Source organism: Trachurus trachurus (assembly GCF_905171665.1).
Source record: "Trachurus trachurus genome assembly, chromosome: 13".
NCBI lineage: Eukaryota > Metazoa > Chordata > Actinopteri > Carangiformes > Carangidae > Trachurus > Trachurus trachurus.
In genome coordinates, this window is record NC_139892.1 from 19277590 (window position 1) to 19300303 (window position 22714).

The window sequence follows — 22714 nt, forward strand, 5'->3', positions numbered from 1 at the left end:
GACACTCGGACCAGGTGCACCGCAGGACGTCAATGAGTGAGGGCAGATTTGTTTTGAAACTGTTCATGTGCCGTGGCTGTGGCTCTGCTGCCGGGGAGATCAACCTGATTGGATCTCTTCTCCATTTATCCCTCCCTAACATTTTCGTCTCGTTTTTATTAGTTGACTAAGTGTTAATTATATTTCGTCATCATCTTCGTCTTCATAGCTGACTTTTTATTTAGTTTGTTGACTAATATCTTTCATCATCATAGTCTTTGTCAACGGAATTAACACTGTTCTTAATTATGATGAGTTGAGATCTAAAACTATATGAGAGTTCAATTCTTAGTCAGTGCAACCCTGGATGTGAAATTATACAATTTTCCTCTAAGAACATTTTAATTACTCTGAAGTGTCTGTACTTTCCAACTTTTGGTGTAGATTCTGTGCCTGGCCGAGCAAATCCAGTTTACTGAGGATGTGGAAAGAGCCCTCAAAGAGCAGAATCTGCAGCAGCTGGAGCTGGAGCTCAATGCCAAATTAGAACACTACACTACGGTTGACACAAGCTCTGACGATCATGCTAACACAGGTAGGTCTGAGAGTGTGTTTGTGTGTATGCACTCATGATTATTTGCAACACACTAAATGCATGATTTTGCCGTATCCTCTTATCCCCATTTGTTTTCGAAGCAGATTGCCTTTCTTATTATTTCTGATCCCATTCTTGACAACATGAACTTCTCTGCTGCAATCCTTATAAACAATTGCTACTTTTCACACTCCACTATCAGACTCCCTCTTGTGTTGTTAATTGCACTCTGATCACAATCTTTGGTTGTTACTTAGGACTGAGAGATTAATACCAAATGACTGCTCTTGTGTGAATCTCTTGATAGTCAGTCAGGCACAAAAGCCTTCAGAGGGGCAGATGTAATATTTGGCAGGCTAATTTAATGACCCTGGGCCGGATATATAGCTATGTAAAGCATGACATGAGCTCTTTCACAGAACTTGAATTTGTAAGAACGGGACTTCTGCATTTAAAGTTTTTCATTCATGCATTAGGTGAAAAGTTCCTCCATAGGCCTTGTATAAGCATCATTTTGGGCCATTGATGTAAAATTCAGTATTGCACTCTGTCCAATGTGCATGCACACTTGTTTCACTTGCACAAAGTGTTACTGGGGGCAATCTTCATCTCCTTCATCTGTTACTTTAGCATGTCAGTCAGATTTGCAGAATGGAATACCAGATAATTCAGCACTGCATTGTGATAAAAGCTATTATAGTATATTTGTAGATTACATGGTTCATTTGTGACTGGCACATTGGACAGATAATTCATTTCCGTGATAGCATCTCATCAAGTCACTGGCTCCTTTAAAACAACCAGGTAGGCTGAAGAGGCTGTAGAGGGGTAGTACTGATTAAAGCAGCAAAAGTAATGGCAAGAAGGATAATCTAATTACCCACTCTACATAAATGGGCCATAAACCCAGGCAGGGAGTGGGAGCTATCTCCCATTTTGGCAGACAGATAAGACCGGATGGTGTACATTTGGCAAGGTATTTTGTATGCCTCTTGGGCAAGGCTGACATCAGTGATGCATCCCTACATACAAGGCACCCAAAGCATCAACACTACCTAGCAGATGGCATTTGAACCCATAAAAATGTACAATATCATATCCTCGTAGATGCATGTAGAAATGCAATGCAAAAAAATACTCTTTGCTATAGCCCTATTGGATTTATAGAGTTATTGCTGAAATTTGGCAGTGAAAGAAATTATGTTGATTATGTATGGACTGTTGCACTTATCACATATATATATCTGTATGCATAAATATAGCCATTTAGTCGTGACCATGAAATGCCATTGGGAATTTATGAGTCAAACATTGAACCTTATGCATTATTCCTAATATACAGTATATCATTTTCTTTTTTTTCTTTTCAGTTGTTAGTTTTTATAGTTTATAGTGCTAAATAATTATGGATTTCACAATTACTCTGTTTTATAATTGCCTCAAGTGTTCTTTCCTGCATATTGTGCAGTCAGACTGAGATTTGCTGATGATATTGATTTTCCAGGATATCAATGTGGCTGTATTCAGGACTGACAAAGTTTCCCCTTTCTAAATTGTTGTTTGAAAATTTCACCTGAGATGCTGGGTTTGTTTACTCAGTGAGTGGTCCACATTCCACCGATCGATGCAATTTTGCATTTTTTTTTACTTTGAACAGCTTTCTTTACCGATGACCTGCTGTTTTATGGTAACATAGACAACATTGTTATTCTGTCTACTTATAATGAAGGTCTACCATCTATTCATGGAAAAGCAGCTACTGTAAAAGAGTGCCTGACATGGTTATCTGTCTAATTAATTATCTAATAACCTAGGATTTACATCAAGCCAAAAGCTCTAAGAAAAACAGTAATTGTTAACATAGATTTTAAAGGAGATATCAGTGAAATGTTTTTGTTAATATAAGTCCTAATTAGTCATATTTTCCGTCAGCAATCACTTACATAGAGTGTTTCGACCGGAACACGAGTCTCTCCGTCACTCTGCTCTGCTGTAACTAGGGATGGGCATTTCGACTAATTTACTAATCGTGTAACCGAAGCTGGTACTAATCGGGTAATCGAGTACTGTAATAAAAAATAAAATGACGTCATGTCTGACGGACAGAGCGCAGCCGGTGCATAAATGCGCTCTGTCCGTCAGACAGTCGCATCACTGACACACAGCGTCGTCACACACAATGTCAGGTGGATAATAAGAGTAGAGACTGGAGTTTAAGATGCACATACGAGGCAGATGTGCATCTTTATGCCGGGGAATAAATGCGCTGCGCTCTGAGCGCTGAGCGCAGCGCTGAGCGCAGCGCTGAGCGCAGCGCATTTATGCCGCGGCTGCCACGGAGGAGAAAACTTTTTTTTTCTTTTCTTTTTTAAATCATTAGCGGTGCTTATTTATTAGTCCACACTACACATGTTGGTGCCTTCGGTCCTCTCTGCCTCGCATCGTTTCAGGAAATAACAGGGAAGGTTTCAGAGTGTTTGTAAAGTGAAAGTATATTTTCTACCAGACTTGAGACCTGTCGTCTCCCTCCCGACGGCGTACGTCGCCGAGGGAGGGAGGGAGAATTATTGTAAAAGGTTTGAAAGTCCGAGGCTCGATCCAAAAACGCTTTTACACAGCAGAAAATCACGTTGCTTGATCCGAAACTGTTTAACACTACAAAAAGCCGAACCAGGGCATGATAATGTAGTCTGATCCGACACTAGATTGCGCTCTGACGTGCCGTTTTTTTTAATCCTCGGGTACCCGAGTAATAAATTCATAACCGAGTAGCAGATTGCCTACTCGAGTACTCGAGTACCCGGGTAACCGTGCACATCCCTAGCTGTAACCCGAGGAGAAAACATTTCTTCTGGGATACAAGTGTTATCCAATGAGGAGAGAGAACGGCATGAAGGGCTGTGTGTGCAGCCAAGGGATGCGCGTGAATGTGGTGACGTAGCACGAGGACCAATTGATGCCTGACAAGGGCGGGGGCTGCTAACTCATGGTGCGTTCAAAGAAACTCGTACTTTGTGTTTTTCCTTCCTGTGAAGTCATACCAGTTCGATCTGGTACGAGTTCACGGGTCGGAAGTTACGAGTGGCCGTTATAGGGAACTTTCACAGACAACAGGATGGTAAAAACACGAGCTACGGGTTACCTGGAACGCTACCAAGTCGTAGTTGTGACTTGAAGCTGTAACTTACGGTTTCAAAAGCCTGCCTTGAACGCAGCATTAGCCGAAACGGCCGTGAAGCTGATATCTGCTTTAAAGCCAAGAGTAATAAGAATTCAATTTCACTCACGTCATGAATTTGATGCAACTATAAAGACACTATGTATAATATGGTGATGCAATAGGTTGGGTTTACTGATGGATATTTATCTGTTTTGTTTTGTTTTTGGTTACAAATACCAAATAGGTTTAGGCTCTTTGAACACTATGTGAACAGTAGTATGACATACTCTTTTATGATCAAATTCGCAATGTGTGTAGTTTTACCAATTCAGCCAACCTGATATTCATGCATGTCTAACTATACAGAGTCCAGTGTCCTGCAGCTGAAGCTCAAGGCATTGATCCTGGATATCATCCACAACATCAGTGTGGTGAAGCAACTTAACCAGGAAGAAGTTACCAGTCTTGATGCCTGGGCCTGGAAAAAGCAGCTTCGTTTCTACATGGGACCAGACAAATGCTGTTTTATACAGATGGTTGATGCACAGTTCAACTATACATATGAATACCAGGTGCGTGGTGGCATGGAGTTACTGTATTTCCTCTTCTTTCTTGTAATTGACTAGATTTCCTCATACAAACACAACAACTCTCGGGCTACACCTACATTTTTTTCCCCATAGGAGATACAACTAATAATCAGATCACTTTAATACGTTTTCAAATATAAATTGAAAATGCTTAACATGGAATATGTAAATGGTAAATATTAGCCATTACTCAATAATGCATCAAATATGTATTTGTAGTTTGACTACTTGCCCTAGATGAGTCAACTACATTTATCAGTATGATATCAGATGTGCTAATGCATACACAAAGTACATTGTCTCTTTAAATGTAGTATCAGACATCCACACATGTTTGTAAATGCTTTATCTAATCCCTAAACTCAAACGAAAGAGAAACTGGTTTACTTTTTAATTTTATACTGTACCTATGGGGGGCACTGTTAATGCAGCAACGAGGAGCAATAAATACACCTTGCTGTCTCTCCCCTCCGCAACTGCTTTGAAAAACACATACTGGAGTCAGTCTCACTTATTTTCATTTTCTTTAGCCTGTCCTTCATTTGTTTTTCCATTCCTCACTCTTATAATCCATCGTCTCTCTGTTTGTCTTTATCCTCTGCTGGCTCGTGTCCATCCACCCTACTCTCACTCCTTGTATCTTTACCTCTGTCTGGTCATCTCACTATGTTTCTGTCACATTCTTTCTCTTGTTATCACTCACTTTCTTCTTCGTCCCAGGGGAATGCAGCTAAGCTGGTGCACACTCCACTGACTGATAAGTGCTACCTGACTCTGACTCAGGCCATGAAGATGGGGCTTGGGGGAAACCCCTATGGACCTGCTGGCACAGGCAAAACCGAGTCAGTCAAAGCACTGGGGGGGCTGTTTGGTCGTCAAGTGCTGGTGTTCAACTGTGATGAGGTATAAAAATGCTCTCGGAGAGTATGTGAAGGGATTTACATGAGTAAATTAGCAGTAATTTAAGATAACCCAGCAAAAACCTTGTATTACTGGTCATTATCTTGGAAGCAAAATGAATATTCAGATCCAGACACATACACAATAAACATATCCATGGTACATGTATATAGACGTAGATGCACAATGACCTCCTGATTTCTAATTATACAACATGTGAGCACACACACCACAGCACATACGTACATACTTACAACAAGGCTTTTTTTGGAGAACCGTCAGTGAGAAAACGTATGATCTTTTTATCTGCTTTTCGTCTGTCTGTCTGTCTGTCAGGGTATCGATGTGAAGTCAATGGGGCGAATCTTTGTGGGCTTGGTGAAGTGTGGAGCATGGGGCTGCTTTGATGAGTTTAACCGTTTGGAGGAAGCGGTGTTATCTGCAGTTTCCATGCAGATTCAGGCCATCCAAGACTCTCTCAAACACCACAAGAACACATGTGAACTGCTGGGCAAGGAGGTCAGAAAATACAAATACTGTAGATGCAGATAAACACATCTGTGTGGAAAATATACTGATTTCAAAAACCAGCTATTCAATGTTTCTGCACTTCTTTAATTATGATATGTGTTCATATGAACATACTTGAATGCACAGTTCAAGTTTCTTTCTTCAACCAACAGTCCTTACCTTTTTGTGAAATCAGTTTGTATTGTTCATCAATTAAGTTATTAATCAACCATCAATCAATGGAACTATATTAATTCTAGCACAAAACATATTTTATCAATGAAAATAGTTAAACTTTTGTGTCATCTCATCCATCTACTCCAGGTGGAACTGGACCCAAACTCTGGAGTGTTCATCACACTGAACCCAGCAGGAAAAGGCTACGGTGGCCGACAGAAACTTCCAGACAACCTGAAGCAGCTGTTCAGGCCTGTGGCCATGAGCAGGCCAGACAATGAGCTCATTGCTGAAGTCATCCTCTACTCTGAAGGCTTCAAAAACGGAGAAGTCCTTGGACGCAAATTAGTTGCAATTTTCAACTTGGCGAGGTAGATATTGTAGGGTTATGTCTTTTTAGTGGTTAAGATTATGGGTCATGTGGAAGGGAGGAGGATTTGAAAATTTTATGACACTTATATTTCAAACTGGTTTTTATAGAGTTTATTTGAAATGATCTAAACTCCCACTACTATGTATTGCAGCTTATTGATTTTGTGGATAATACCTTACAGCAATATAGTTCATTGAGGGGGGTGAATATATGTATGAAAATGTGGCTTTATTTGTCTATGCAGAGAGCTGTTGACGCCACAGCAGCACTATGACTGGGGTTTGCGTGCTCTGAAGACAGTGCTGAAGGCCTGTGGAAGTCTTCTACAACAGCAGAGGATGAGTCCTGACAAGGACAAGAGTAAGACCCCCTCTGGCTTTTTTACATTTTTTTATTTTATAAGGTAGGGGAGAGTGGGGTAAGATGAGCCAGTGGGTAAGTTGACCCACCCCTTGTTTCTAGGAAACTATAGGAAAAAGTTAGCATGTGACCAAATATTTGGGAGGCTGGCATCATTTCATGGAGTCTGTGAAGATTAGAACCACGTGAGTAAAGTGGTTTAACATTTATGACCAAAAAATCATTTTTCACTCTCGAGAGTGAATTTTGTCGATCATAAGTTTTATGAGAATTGTGTTTAGACCAAAAGAGATGATTGCAAATTTGTTTTATACGTACATGGGTTGTGGTATCTATGAGCTACAACATGAGGTAGTAAACCTAGCCTGAAACTGCACCATTTTAGCTGTGGGAGTAATAAACCCAAGCTAAGGTAGCTGTGGGGTAAGTTGATCCATTTGGCCAGGGGTAAATTGAGCCACCTATCCTATACACTTAATGAATGTATTTTGGCTGTATATGTCCAAATGATTAAATCAAGATTCAGTATGTTTGTGATTACAGTAAGTATGTTCCTATAAACAGGAAAAGTTGTTTATAGTGTGCCAAACTTTACTTTCAAAGAAAAACATCTGGGATTCTTCCCAAGATGCCACGTAATTGCATAACTCCCCAAATCTCAGTGAGTTGGTGGCTCAGCAGGAGGTCCCTGCAATTTGTGTTCACCTGTAGCCTGGACAGATGAAATATTAAGTAAAGGGGGAGGTAGGAGATGGGTGGAAGGAAAGAAGGGGGGGTTGATCAATTTACCCCACTCCTATGGACAACTTACCCCATTCATGGGGTAAGTTGAGTCACAAGACCACTTTTTTTGAACATGCTATATTTTAAAAACAGTTATATTTACACTCATTCTGTTAATTTGTAGGGATGCAAAACATCCTGAAATATATGCAGATATGTTAGTTAGCAACACAACTATAATTGTCTTGATGTAGTGATCCTGAATACAAAAAGTGGCTCAACTTACCCCACTCTCCCCTACATTATTTCTGTGAGGCACCTTTACTTTTCCAATAGAGGAGCGTGACAGGAAAGTTAGGAGAAAGGGGTGCGTCTTTGCCCATAACTTCAAGTTGCATTTATAGTCACTAAGGGTGTGCATCTCTCCAATACAATTAGAGAGAGACAAAGTAGAGAGAATATCTCCATAGTCATTGTTATTGGACATTAATGCAAGATTACATATTTTGCAGTGCTACTTAAGACACATTATGTCAAGAGTCTTTACAGTACTGTAAGTACCAGTATTGACAAGTGATAATTGCAAGCTACTAAAAATTACATTTTCAGTTTGATATGTAATCACTACTCAATACATGATTATTCATGCTTCATAAGTGGAAATAATAGTAAGACAGTACAAGTCCATCAAGTAGAACAAATAAATACAAAGGACTAAATGGGCATTTTACATGCCACAATGCTTCAAATCAAAAAATCACTCAGACAACCCAAGACAAAACAGCTTCTTGTGCCATAATTCATGGAAGTCCAGATATGTTAACCTATCAGTAACTACCACATAATTAAAGCAGAAGTAAGCGATCCGGTCGTTTTGGCTAATGCTGCGTTCCAGGCACGCTTTTGAAACCGTAAATTACAGCTTCATGTCACAACTTACGATTTTGTAGCGTTCCAGGCAACCCACTCGTGTTTTTCCGACCTGTTTTACCTGTGAAAGTCACTATAACGGCCACTCGTAACTTCTGACCCGTGAACTCGTACCAGATCGAACTGGTATGACTCACAGGTTGGAAAAACACGAGTTGCCTTGAACGCACCATAACGTCCTCGTCCCTACGTCACCACATTCACGCGCATCCCTTGGCTGCACACACAGCCCTGCATGCCGTTCTCTCTCCTCATTGGATAAAAACTGTAGGATACGAGAAAAGTTTTCTCCTCGGCTCAGAGCAGAGCAGAGTGACTGAGAGACCCGTGTTTCGGTCCAAACACTCTATGTAAGTGATTGCTGTCGGAAGATATAACTATTTAAGACTTATATTAACACAAATATATCGCTTACTTCTGCTTTAATTTATGCTGATTAAGAGCTGGTTGCAGGACATGAATCACTGAATCAGTTACATTGAATTAGTTCCAAAACACATCCACAAGGCTCAGTGGTACTGAAGTAAGTATTTTTAGTCGTTGATGATTTCAGCATTAGCCACCTGGTGAGATAAACAAATCTTAAAACATTCTGCTCAGTGGTTCAGAAACCACGTTATTTAATCGATTATAGCAATAAAGTCATTTGATTATTGCATACTAGTTTCTTCTGGCTAATAAACTTTAACATTTCCATTATTTAACAGTCAGACTGACAGTAGTATAGTTATACAGCTTACAATGTCCATGTAGTGCATAATAGCTCAAGTAAAAAGTTGCAATTGTTCTATTTCATTTTTTTCCCACATAAAGTTAATAATTTGCTCTATGTCATTTGGTTGAAGTGTCTCTAAGATGTGTTCCCTGTGAAGTGCTTAAACTGCTGCACTGACAGTAAGCTTTTGACCTGAAAGATAGTAGGTTGTAGGGCTGATGAAAGAGATTAGAGGATAAGGTGATAGCGAAAATGCATCTGGTTTGGAGATGCTTATCGTGTACCCAGCAGGGTCACACTGCAAAATGTTGTGTTTATCTGTGTCTCCATATGTGGCTATCTCTTAAATGCAGTTTGATGAACACTTTTCATGAGTGTACTTGAACATCAAAAGACTCCATTGACCAGCACTTTCTCTAAACACCTGCTGTTGTCCTCGCCCTCTAAATCCTCTAATACAGATACATCAATTGACATTTAGCCCAACTGCTCCCCTTTAAAACTTCCCTTGCGCTTTTCACTTGTCTGTACTTTTGTCCTTCTCCATTCTCTCGTTCCAAAACACTTTGCTAGAGTTCTGTTGTTTACCTCTTTCCCCACCTCCTCCCCTCTCCTTCTGACCTCTTGTTAGCTCTCTCTCTGATACCTGGCTGTCGATGCCGCTCTCGTCCCACTCGTTCTCACTCACTGCCCTCTGTTTCTCACCCCCATCTTCCCTTCATGTCTTTGCTTTTCAATACTTTCCCCTTTATCCCTGTTTTCATTTTCCTCTGCCTCTTTTTGAACCCATCCCTCTCTCTCTTACAAAATCCTTCTGTTCCACCACCCACCCTTTATCTGTCCAGCACGCACACACAGAGCTACACAAACCACATGCACCTCCTGTCCATCAATGAGTCCCAAAGGTTTTCTTGTGTTTGTCTCTCTGTGTAGTCTGGCCAAGTGTTCCTTTCTGCTGAGAGAAAAAAAACCCCACCACATTTATGTCTGCAGGGAAGGCCAACATCTTTGGAAAAGAGAACAAAAGTATCGATGAACTCTTAAATCATGATAGACTTTGGTAATTAGCACTTTTATAACAGGGCAAGGCAACTGGACAAGTTCACTTTCACAACCTTTTTTTCAGCTGCCTAAGACAATTTTATATTAAATCAATATCTTTCATCTACATTCAGTTCAGGAGAGCAGTTTGGTGGTGCAGGCTTTGAGACTGAACACGATGTCCAAGCTGACGTTTGCCGATAGCTCCCGGTTTGATGCTCTTGTCAAAGATGTCTTCTCTGGAATCAGTTTCACCGATGTGGAGGACCAAATACTAACGCACGCGCTACAACAAGTCTACAAGGAGGCACGACTTGAGACTATACCCAGCCAGGTGTGTGCTTTCAGACTTTATTTACTAGCTCAAAATTGTCATGGTACATGATGTGAATGGTATTCAGACAGACAGTGATTGAGATAAGTCAATAAAAAGAAAAATGTTTTAGAGTGATAGTGGTTAGTGGTTACACTATAAAATCAAACATTCATTGCAGGTTGTTGTTGTTTTTTCATTCCAATGTAGCTAAAGAAAGCATTGGAGTTGAATGAACAGCTGAGACAGCGCATGGGTGTGGTCATTGTAGGGCCAAGCGGAGCAGGAAAGTCTACACTCTGGAGGATGCTCAGGGCTGCTCTCAGCAAAACAGGCAAAGTGGTGAGTATAAGAGACATACAATCTCCATGGATTTTCTCTCGTCCATTCAGATTGTACAACTACAAACATTCCATTTCTGTATCATTTAGACATTAGGGAGCATGAAAAGCAATAATACTAATCTTGTATTTCTATAGGTGAAGCAATACACAATGAATCCCAAGGCCATGCCCAGACAGCAGCTGCTTGGACATATAGACATGGACACCAGAGAATGGGCTGATGGCGTCCTCACACACAGTGCCAGGAATGTGGTCAGAGAACCACAGGGTAAGAAGGAGAAAACAATCAAACAGGTGCAACTAGGTCATAACGATTTCTCTCTCCCGGCCAGACATCTGACTTAAGGTTTGGACCTTTGTTGGCTTCATTAAAGGGATAGTTCACCCAAAATTCAAATTTCACTCATTATCTACTCACCCTCATGTCAACTAATAGCTGTGAGAATTTTCAGAGTCCTCCGTTCCTTCTCTGAGTTACGGGGGGGTCTGCGCAGCAGTATTTGTCCATATAATGGTTGTGAATGGACACCACGTTTCTTCGTCCAAAAAGACACACCAAAAAACATCCAAATACCTCCATACTGCTCGTCTGTAATGTCCCTCTTGTATTGAAGCCCCGACATGAGAAATTGTTCCGAAAAAAATTAAATAAGTCTATATTTTAAGCTTGTTTGTAGCGGAAGCTCCCAGTGTCTCAGTTCACTGTTCTGCCTGTGTAAGTGCAAATCTCACGTGATTTGCACTGACCGGCGGAACAATTTCTCATGTCGGGGCTTCAATACAAGAGGGACATTACAGACGAGCAGTATGGAGGTATTTGGATGTTTTTTGGTGTGTCTTTTTGGACGAAGAAACGTGGTGTCCATTCACAACCATTATATGGACAAATACTGCTGCGCAGACCCCCCCGTAACTCAGAGAAGGAACGGAGGACTCCGAAAATTCTCACAGCTCTTAGTTGACATGAGGGTGAGTAGATAATGAGTGAAATTTGAATTTTGGGTGAACTATCCCTTTAAGTGGAGAGGTTCCGACACTGCTCCCAGTACACTTGACAATACTCTGCGTTGGGTGTATAGTGTACTGTGTGTATCTACAGCATTTATGTATATGTATTTGTTTTTCAGACGTGAGCTCTTGGATCGTCTGTGACGGTGATATTGACCCCGAGTGGATCGAGAGTCTGAACTCTGTGCTTGATGATAATCGTCTGTTAACCATGCCAAGTGGAGAACGCATCCAGTTTGGACCCAATGTAAACTTCTTGTTTGAGACTCACGACCTCAGCTGTGCCTCGCCAGCTACCATCTCTCGCATGGGCATGATCTTTCTCAGGTCAGTCAATCTATGAAAATGAGGTTTATATTGTATGTTTGTAACAAACTCAATCCTTCTTAACTAGCTTGTTCCACTGACTTTACACTTAACTTACTTTTTCAACGTATCATTTAGTGATGAAGACATTGACGTGGCTGCCTTGGTAAAGTCATGGTTGAGAAGTCAGCCAGAAGAGTACCGCAGCAACCTGGAGAACTGGCTGGGAGACTATTTCCAACGAGCCCTGGACTGGGTCCTCAAACAGGTTAACTTTACTCTACTCTACTTTTATGCATGTTTGATTGTGCTTAATTTGATACACACCATGAACTGAAGGTGTGGATGCCGATATACAATGTGTCAACAACACACATGGTCACATTGGTGACTAAAATAAATGACCTCCATGTGCATTGGTCAGTGTTAATTTCAAATCTAAAAATCACTTTTGACCAGGTTCGGTGGATAGAACCAGTTTTTACCCCATTTGTTCCAGAATCATTGTGTATTTTATTTCAAAGTTGTATAACCCACTCTTTTTCTTTTCTTTTCATCAGACTGACTTTGTGGTGGAGACCAGTCTGGTGGGTACAGTGTTCAATGGCCTGTCACACCTCAGTGCTGTGGCAGAGAGAGGGCAGTTTATTGTTGGCCTTCTTAGAGGTTTGGGAGGAAACCTCAGTTTCAAAACACGACAGGAGTTTGCCAAAGAGGTAAGGACCCAGTATTTTTTATTTATTTATTTTTGCTTGGGTAAAAGGTGACAGTTACTGTTTAATTTCTGGGTTTACATTTTAATCAGGTCTCAATCCTAAAGACTTGTTTCCTTTATGATTTCCTGTTCACTAGTACAGAAGTATCGTTAAATGCTAATGCAGGATATGCACCTGGTGGGGAACATCTGTCATGCCACTATTCATAATGGTACCACTCCTGGTCCTGATATATGCTCTTATTTTTTTTTCTACATCTGCAGTTGCTGAGCTGGGCCAGGGAAAACCCACCAGATGCCAAAAAGCCACTAGATACTTACTATGACTCTGACAGTGGCCATCTAGCAGCGTATATATTCCAGCGTCCCGAGGGTCTCACACTGGAACAGCTCTCTCATACCCACACGCTACCTGTTATAGAGACTCCAGACATGCAGAGAGGTCTGCAGTCTTTCTCCCCATGGCTCACTGCTCAGCACAGGCAACCTTTCATGGTGGTCGGGCCAGAGGGCTGTGGAAAGGGGTAAATATACATATGCAAAAATAAAAGCACACACAGGGCTGAAATGTTTGCATAATTAAAAACATAGGAACCGTATACAGTACACACACTTGCTTAGTATAGGGACAAGCTGTATTTTGTATAGACACATCATTGTATATAACAAAAGCAAAGCAACAATGTACATGAAAACATAAACACTTAAGGAAAAAATAAATTAACCTGACACTGGCAGAATGGTTAAATTATAATTATAATCCTGACACACAAAAAAGTAGCATAGTCTTCAAAAAAGTGCTTCTTGTTTTTTTCTGCCATTACTGAACTAATTTATATTCACTCCTGTAGCAGGATTACTGTCATGGTTTCATATTGCTTTGCAATGACAGTCTATATAAAGAGTAGTCGGCACTCTCCCAGGCAAACCATGTTAGTCTTGTAAAAAAGGGTTTGTGAAGTTTTTGTGGGAGTGTGTGCATTATGGATTGTGAGGCAAAGGCAGAGGCACTGAGATGTGGAGGCTAAAAAGAACACGCACACAATCAACACTCCATCAAAGCTTCTTTTATTCAAGACTTGACCTTTCATGTAAAGGCACTAACAACTCAGAATAAGGATCAAATCTGTGTGTGCGTGTTGTATGTGCTTTGGCTTTTTTATGAGAGCACACAGACTTGATGCCTTAAAAGTAATTGCTTCTCTCCCCAGAGGTTTGAAGAACAAGGGTCACTCAGTTTGCCTTTTACACTCCAGTTGAGTCTCTCTCATTCGTTCCTTTTCTCATTCCCTTGTCTTGCCTGACTTCGTCCGAAAGGTCACTGGGTTTGTCAGTTTAGTCCTCTCATAAATCCAATTATTTTGCACACACATACTCCTAAATGCAGATATAATATATGTAGACATAAATAGTATGTACATGAAGTAAAAACACAAGACACATACAAAAAAAAACCTTGCAAATATTGGCATATGTCAAGTCCATACAAATATGTGTATGTATGTATGCTCATAGACCGGTATGTTACTTAAATATACTGCAGTACATCCTAAAACCTGTCAATGTACTGATACATTAGTAAAATGCGAGACCACTCCCCTACAGTAGAATGATTTGATAGAAATGTTTTAAATGAATTAGAAAAACGTATTGAAGCAAACCAAAGATTTGCTGTGGGAAGAGTTCAGGCTAATTTCTAGTTCATAACAACCCCTGTGCCCCCTACACTGCACGACTACTGGGGGTGCAGTGTATTAGCATAACAAGAGCAGCAAAACACTACACCTCCAGGGAGGTCATTAACTGTACGACTCACTTCACTCATGGTGTAACATGTTTTTCCCCAAAAGGGACTGTAAGTTACCAGAGACATTGAGTTATTGTCAGTAACTCTTGTCACCACATGCAGATAACTTTTAGAACACAATGTACTTTATGGATATTTTTTCTGTGTATGTTGTTATATGTAAATTAACTACATACTATTAACATATATTGTTGCAACACTTTATACCATGTGAAAATTAATCATGTAGATATTTTTAGTATATGCACATATACAAGAAATGGATGTTTCGTCTATGTGGTGAATGTATATTACATGGATGTGATAATATTTCCCCAAATGGCATGGTAGCTTTCTCTCTCCATTTTGTGCCCCCATAAATTGCCTCATTTTGCCTTGGGGTTTGTTCTGACAAACAATACTCTCTAGTTCCCAACAGCCCTTCTCGTTAGATACAACACTCACACACAACACAGAATTCCTTTATTGCTGTGACAAGCTAAACATACACGAAACTGAAGTTGAAGCATTTTGACATCTAGTTTTAGGTTTAACACACTGTGAGATCTATCAACGCCTAAGTGTATAAGTGAATGTGTGTTTCATGACGTTTTGTTTTCTGTTTAGCATGCTCCTGCGCTATGCCTTCTCTTGTCTGCGCTCCACTCAAGTCGCTGTGGTTCACTGCAGCGCACAGACGTCATCTCGCCATGTGCTGCAGAAGCTCAGTCAGACCTGCCTGATGCTCAGCTCAAATACTGGCAGAGTGTTCAGACCCAAAGACTGTGAGAATCTGGTCCTTTACCTGAAAGACATCAACCTACCCAAACCAGACAAATGGGGGACCAGCAACCTCATTGCTTTCTTGCAACAGGTAGATCTGATACACTGACAAAAACATAGAGACGCAAATAAGTAGTGCAAGAATGGATGATGTGGGTGCTGAAATGTAAATTTAGCTTACTTCATTACTCACTTTTTAAACCCCTACTTAAAAAGTCTGAAATGTTATTGATGTATGTAATCACATACTTCTCCTCATTTGCCTCCTCCAGGTGTTAACCTATAAGGGATTCTACGACGAAAATCTGGAGTGGGTGAGTCTTGAGAACATTCAGGTGGTGGCCTCAATGTCAACAGGGGGTGCTGTCGGGAGCCATTCACTCACATCTCGCTTCTCTTCAATAGTACGCATCTGCACCATAGAGTAAGTATGATACAAATGCTGGAAATTGAATGCATTTTTCTTTAATTTATAGTCATAATTCAATTCTCTTTTGCATCTTTACCCCTGAATCTCTAATTGTGCCCCCCAGTCTGTGATACTGTTCATGTTTTGCCACCATGTCTCTCAGTTTCTCTGCCTCTTTGCATTTAGTTATCCAGACAGGGAGCAGCTGCAGACTATCTACTCAGCATACCTGCAGCCAGTTCTCCAACATAGCTTGGGCAGTCAGGCAGCCTGGGCCAGCACAGGAAAAACACACCAGCTGGCTGGGTCTCTGGTGCAGCTCTATGAACAGGTATTGAATAGCATGCTCATTGGTATTCTATATTTGTAGTAACATATTGCCTGAGAGATTAAAAGCACAACTGAGTCACTGAAGACTTAATATATGATCAGGAAGAAAGCGTAACACCTATTTCCACAAAAATAACATTGCCCTTGTATGCTTTAAAAACAACCCCTTTGAATTTTTGGATTTGGTTGAGTGCTCTGCACTGTTTTGAAAAACACATCAGCTTTTTAAATGATTGAGATATGTATTTTTTTTTTGCTATTTTGCCTAGATAATGTGAATGTTGAAAAAACAAAACATTTGTACATTTACAGTTGACAGAAATCAAATGCATTAGCATATCTGCCTCTTTTATTCACCGTCATGGACTTTTTGCTAGCATCTTACTGTGTTAATTAATGTCACAAAATGTGTTGAATAATTAATCGTGTGACATTTTCAAGTGGTAATTGGATACATTAGTGTCTCATGGATCTTTTGCCACCAAAGATGTTGTATAAAAGGTTTGGTGGCAGGGTAAAAATCCTGGTGTTGTTGGTAAATTGGAGCATGACTGAATTACAAATTCATACGTGTGTGATATATTTTGAAGAACTACAATGAGGTTCCGCAAGTGTTTGTTTTATAGTGTGTAGGATGTACACGCACAGACTGTGAATCAGTTAATTAATCCTATATTGCAGTTTCCAAATTGCAGCTGTGGACGACACAGAGTAGCCACACTCTTATCACTAAATTACAAATTGATCACATATGTTATCATCTCCATGTGTTTCTCTCAGGTGAAAGCCAAATTCACAGTGGACGACCACAGTCACTACCTGTTTACCCCCTGTATTCTCACTGAGTGGGTCCTCAGCCTGCTGCGATATGACCTCACTGCAGGTAACCAAACATACACAACAAAAATGCATACAGTACATATTAATATTTCTGTTTTAGCGCATTTTCAACATGTGTAAAATGGATGCAATAGCAAAGAACTTTCCAACCAATTTTATGTTGGGAACAAGTACAAAAAGACTTAATTGGGAGCTGGACTCTGAGCCAAAATATATTTTTTTCATTTTTATAATGTGGGAATCAGAACCGGGCACATAAGCGGCTGAAAGCGACGTTTTCAGGAGCCCTGCTGTATGCGAACAAAAACACTGGATTGGAAAAGGTGGATTTAATGACCCACTGGTTTTGTACTAATTCCTTAGAGTGCACACATACAGAATCTTGCTGCTGCTGAGGAACATGAAGCATTTATAACTCTGTCAGTTTTGATGCCAAAATCAAAAAGACAGGACCAGATGGCTTAGTTTCTTGTCAGTATACTTTTAGCTCAGAGCTACAGCCTCCAGTTCTCACCTTTTCTTCATTCTATCTCTCTCTCTTTTTTGTCCCTCTCTTTTCTCTTTCCTTACTTCCTCTCCGTCACTCGTCTCTTCCACTCTTTTATCATCCTCTCCCTTCACTGTCCTTTCATCTCTCCCTCTGTCACTCTTTCTCTCCTTCTGCAATGTGTTCATGCTGTGATAGTGAGTCCAATCATTTATTTTAATTTAACACGTCAGCGAACAAACTTCTCTTTTCCTATGCTCATCATTTTTTAACTTACTCCTTACTTCTTCCTTTCCTCCTTGGTGTTTACCTTAGTTTCATTCTTACTGTAAAACCTCTCTTCATTTTTACCCTGTCACTGCTGATGAATTTTTACATTGTGAATATATTTACAAGACTTCATAACCTCCACTGCATTAATAAATACTGAATTCTTCATTTGTAACGCATGAATACTCATTAGTATGTAGTTTATAAATACAGTTAGTGCTTATAAATGATAATTAAAACATGTTTAACTGTGTTTATGAACTACATACTGATGAGTAATCATGTCTTATGATGAATTCAGTATTTAATGCTTACCTAATGCTTAATGGTGTGTACTTATTATAAAGTGTTACTGAACTGGGGATTTCATGAAGAAACCCAGAGTTCTTTTTCTAACTTTGTTCAGTGTTTCACTATGGGAGAAGACCAAAGGATTGCATAAGTCTCCCCAAGCCCTAAACAATGTAAAGAGGAACTATGCAGGATTTTTAGCTTAACTACCGGTAAGCTAAATTTTTACCTTAATTAAACAGCTTTGGAGTAATTGTGATGGTTTAATAAATGATATTAAACACAAAAGTGTGAGGCGTAGCCCAGCTCGCAGCTGTACTGGAACTCCCCTCTGCCAGCAGCTGTATTATTTCTGCCACCCAATGTTTGGACGGCCACCGGCACTATCATGATTAATGACAGGCCCTGCTCTTTCACTCTGATTAGAGTGGGGGAGATCAGGCTGAGCGGGGGGAAATGCATAAAGCAGCATGTTTGGCCACGGGTGTGCCAGAGCATCCACACCCAGAGGTGCATTTACTGTTCGAGAAAAACAGCGGACATTGCGTGTTTTCTTGTGAGGCAAATATATCTACAGCTGCCTGGCCATATCTCTGCCAAATTTGTTCCACCACATGCGGTTGGAGCTTCCACTCCCCGTAAAGGGGATTCCCCCGGGACAAAAGACTTGCTCCCCCTGTTCAAAATGCCCGGTGCATGCGTCACTTGAAGATATAGGAGCCTTGTAATGCTCCATAAGATTATTTTTCAAGCCAATTTGTGCAGCTGCAATGACCAAGTGCCACCTTGGTGGTTTATGTTATGTTCCACCATTGTGGAATTGTTCATTTATACCAGGACATTACGACCCTGGAGAAAAGGCATGAAATGTTTCAATGCGAGAAACATTGCCCAAAGCTCTATATGGGACCAAGCCAGGCTCCACTCATTCACCACTCTGACCAACATGATCGCTCCCCATCCTGACAGGGAGGCATCCGTTGTCATGGTTACTGACACAGCATCCAGCGGGACCCCAGACGGTCCCGCCACTGCCGGAGAGCTATCACACCGCGGCCCAACGCTGAAAATCCCTCATCATCAGAACCCTTCAGATGTACAACATATATTACTGACGCCATGAGGCTGAGCGGGTGCAGGCATAGTCTGAATGACACAAATTTCTCCAGCCCAAAGAGGGGAGAGACAATGTTTTAGGGATATTAATCTCCCCTCTGATAGCGTGCCGTGATAAGGGAAAGAGTTTATGTTCAGACCCAAGTATTCTGAGTGGGTTCTACTCGGCCCTTTGCCCAGTTTATATGGAACCTGAGATCCCTGAGATGATTTATCACCATAGCGGAATCACAGACTGCTTGCTCCGGCAAGCAGGAGCATATCAAATAATCGTCTATGTACGAAAATATTTTGATGCCGCTGTTCCTTAACGGAGACGGTGCTGCCACCACACACTTACTGAACACCCTGGGAGCTAATGACAGCTCGAACCGGATGGCCTGATACTCGTAGGCCTTGGCTTGCCCTTGGCTCTGAGCCTGGCTATGGGGGTGCAAACCTAATTTCTGCTGGGAGGTGGGAGACCTTGGTGACACTATGTTACCTTTTGTCCCTGAAGAAATTGCCAGAGTCTCTGAACCATGAACTCCAGGTCTTTGTTTTACACACCCTTCTTTTCTTCATGGGAGGGGAAGAGGGAGACGCGTGGTGTCAGGTTGCCTGCTTCTCCTTCTGAGGGTGCGAGGGGCAGTTTCTCACTGCCAATGCTGTGAAGGAGTGTTTGCCCCATGGCTTTGGGTTCTGCTGAGGCTGCTGGTTAGTCTGTTGGCCCGCTGCCTGCCTCTGTGTTTTTGGTGAAGGCAGAGATCAAAGGCTTAACCTTCCTGCATCTGGTGTCCTGCATCTTCTCCAGCACTGGACCAAAAAGGTTTGTATGGTGCGTCCATCACCTCTGCCTCCTGGCCGTCGCTCAGCTTGCAGTTGCTGGTGGCTGATGGGTGCTGGTTGATGCTTTTGTGTTGGCTCTTGTCAGGCATGGGTCCTGATTACTGGCCACTGCCACTCTCAGCCATGGGTCCAGGATCTTCTCTGGCATCAATGCACAGTGGGTTCATGACTGGGGTTGGCCAGTGATGCTTGGGCGTGCTAAAGGCCCATGCAGACTCCATGAGGGCTCCTGCCCAAGATGGAAGCCCCGCCCATGCGAGATGCAGCCTCTTCAGCCTTTGGTCCTGACCCTTTGGGGATGGTGGCCAAAGACATGGTGCCTGGAAAGGAAGAGAGTGGTGTGAATATACAGCCATGTAAAGCATGCCATAACGCATTAGCCTGTTGGTTATTGGCTAAGCATCTGGGGTTTAGCCAGAGCTACCCGCGTACCGTAAAAGTTCGCTCGTCATGACACATTAGTAAAACTCCCGATATTTAGTTTTGCTAACAAATCGGTGCTTACTGAACCCTGAATGACTCACCGTAACGAGTGAGCCAGAGGATTTAATGTGTCACAGTTGTTGACTACACAAGTAAGCTAACACGGTGTTGCCAGGTGAACGGGTCGTCTTGATTTGTAGCCAGAGGGTACATTCACACAGTTGTCGGCTACTCTGGAAACCTAACTGGGTAGCCGAATGAGCAGCTTGCTGTGATGCAGACACTGCTCTGAGAAACCATGTGTAATGGAAAGTTGTGAAGTGCTTACTCTGCAAATCCAGACTGACGCTGGAACCGGCGACATGGCCCTTAATGGGTTGTCTATGAACTGTTAAGCAGGTATCAAGGCTAGCTACAAGATACTGTAAGCCGAAGGAGCTTTGTTTAGCTTCTTCACAGGAAGAAAGATGAATGACAGACATCTCGACCTGTCTGTCACTGACAAACATTGTGTCATTGGAGATTCCGTAGTTGGTCACGGCAAGGCGATTCCCATAGTGAAACACTGAACTAAGTTGGAAAAAGAACCACTAACATGGTGTATGGGCAGGGGAATCATTTAAAAACCATAGGCATAGAGAATGTTTAGCATGACAATTTGGCACTTTAGGTGTTTTATTTTCCTGTGGGTTTTTCAAATCTAATATACAAGAAAAGCCCCAGAGTGTCATCTGTGTCTCTGTTTGATTTTCTTCTTCAGCTGTTTCAGTATAATGTGACAGATGCTGTTGAAGCCAACAGCCTATGAGACCGCGATTCAGGCTTGTCCTGTTTTTAGCTTGCAGCACTTTGCTGCTTCTTTGGGGAATTTTGGTAAACTTATTTCTACCCTGGGAGGCGCCTTTGTCATGCCTGATCCAAACCAAAACAGCCTCCCAACCAAGGTTGAGTCATAGAGTAAACACTGTGCTTGTGTCTCCTTTTTCAAACAACAAAATGCTCATTTGATGTGTTATACTGTAAATGAGAAAAAAAAAATCCCTTTGTAGATTTCAGATGACTCATTGAAATTTGCCATGTAACCACAAGTTGTAGTTGGTCTTTGTGCTGAATAATATGTCAAGGTTCTAATCAAAAACAAATTTCAATCAAAATCAAAAGATCTCATCATGCAAGTAAATGTGAGTATACAGTATGACCTATTTCGACCTTAATCCAAATGTGTGTGTGTTTCTCATTTATTCATTTTTAGCTCAATCTAATGTGACAGACAGCGTGTTGGAGGTGGTAGCGCATGAGGCCAGGAGGCTGTTCAGAGACCGGCTAGTTTCCTCCAAAGACCTTCACACCTTTGATAACATCCTCTCCTCCATCATACGGGGAGACTGGGGCTCTGATGCCTTAGACAACATGACTGGTATGACATCAGTCTGCTCTCACTGTCATAGGCCTTCATTAAAATCCTACACAGACAATTGCTAATATGGATTCAACAGTCAAAACAAGTACAACAGAATTCCATCACAGATTTACTGCTCAGTGCAATTTTTGTCGCCCTTTGCTGACCTTTGTCACTCACTTACGTCCAAATGAAAAGAGTAATTGATGACATATTTTGGACCTATATTTATGGAAGTTTCGGTAACACTTTACTTGAATACGGGTTCATAAGATTGACATAATACTGTCATAACCATAAAATGACACCTGTCATAAACATCATTGAATACTTATGACGGCTGTCGTTAAGTGTCATTCGGTAAGTTATGTATCTTTTGATGCAAAGCTGACATTGTTTGAGATGTACTTGTTATGAGAACTTGACATGAAGACAACATAACCTCATCATAATTGCCAAAATCTTTAAATTATGTCAAGTTCTCCTAACAAGTACATCTCAAACAATGTCAACTTTGCATCAAAAGTGACATAACTTACCGAATGACACTTAACAACAACTGTCATAAGTATTCATTGATGTTTATGACAGGTGTTATGTCATGGTTATGACAGTGTTATGCCAGTTTTATGAACCCGTATTCAAGTAAAGTGTTACCGAAGTTTCTTCTCAGATGTTGTCTATTTACTTATTCTAAACTAGCATAAACTTTGATAAATTGTTTCCCTTTTTTCAACTGGTTGGACTACTCCAAACTCAATTTGAATTCTTTCAAATGTTTAAAATCCTGGTTGAAGCTGACAAGACTCCAAGTGTGAAGTGAATATGAACAAGTGAAGACACGAATCGTATCAGATGGATTTTTCATGTTGTAGACACTGTACAGGAGGTTCCCCCAATATCCAAGGAGAAATTAAAGTTAAAGATTACCTCAAAACCTCTTGTCCTCACATAGTACATATTGGGCAATGCCCTGCACAGCAGTATTAGATATACTTAGCAAATACTGGCAC

The 22714-nt window shown here is 41.1% G+C and overlaps 1 protein-coding gene across 1 annotated transcript in view; it reads left to right on the plus strand.

Annotated features, from left to right (window-relative positions):
• Positions 1-22714, plus strand: part of dync2h1 (dynein cytoplasmic 2 heavy chain 1) — a 128826-nt gene that overhangs the window by 18193 nt on the left and 87919 nt on the right. The window contains exons 35-52 of the mRNA XM_083984702.1: positions 424-574; positions 4101-4306; positions 5045-5227; positions 5561-5743; positions 6059-6282; positions 6529-6644; positions 10188-10387; positions 10577-10708; positions 10846-10978; positions 11838-12045; positions 12163-12292; positions 12585-12740; positions 13004-13263; positions 15153-15399; positions 15581-15732; positions 15904-16048; positions 16828-16930; positions 21555-21719. Of these exons, the coding sequence (XP_083840828.1) occupies positions 424-574; positions 4101-4306; positions 5045-5227; positions 5561-5743; positions 6059-6282; positions 6529-6644; positions 10188-10387; positions 10577-10708; positions 10846-10978; positions 11838-12045; positions 12163-12292; positions 12585-12740; positions 13004-13263; positions 15153-15399; positions 15581-15732; positions 15904-16048; positions 16828-16930; positions 21555-21719 (3094 nt within the window). The remainder of the gene's footprint in view (positions 1-423; positions 575-4100; positions 4307-5044; positions 5228-5560; positions 5744-6058; positions 6283-6528; positions 6645-10187; positions 10388-10576; positions 10709-10845; positions 10979-11837; positions 12046-12162; positions 12293-12584; positions 12741-13003; positions 13264-15152; positions 15400-15580; positions 15733-15903; positions 16049-16827; positions 16931-21554; positions 21720-22714) is intronic.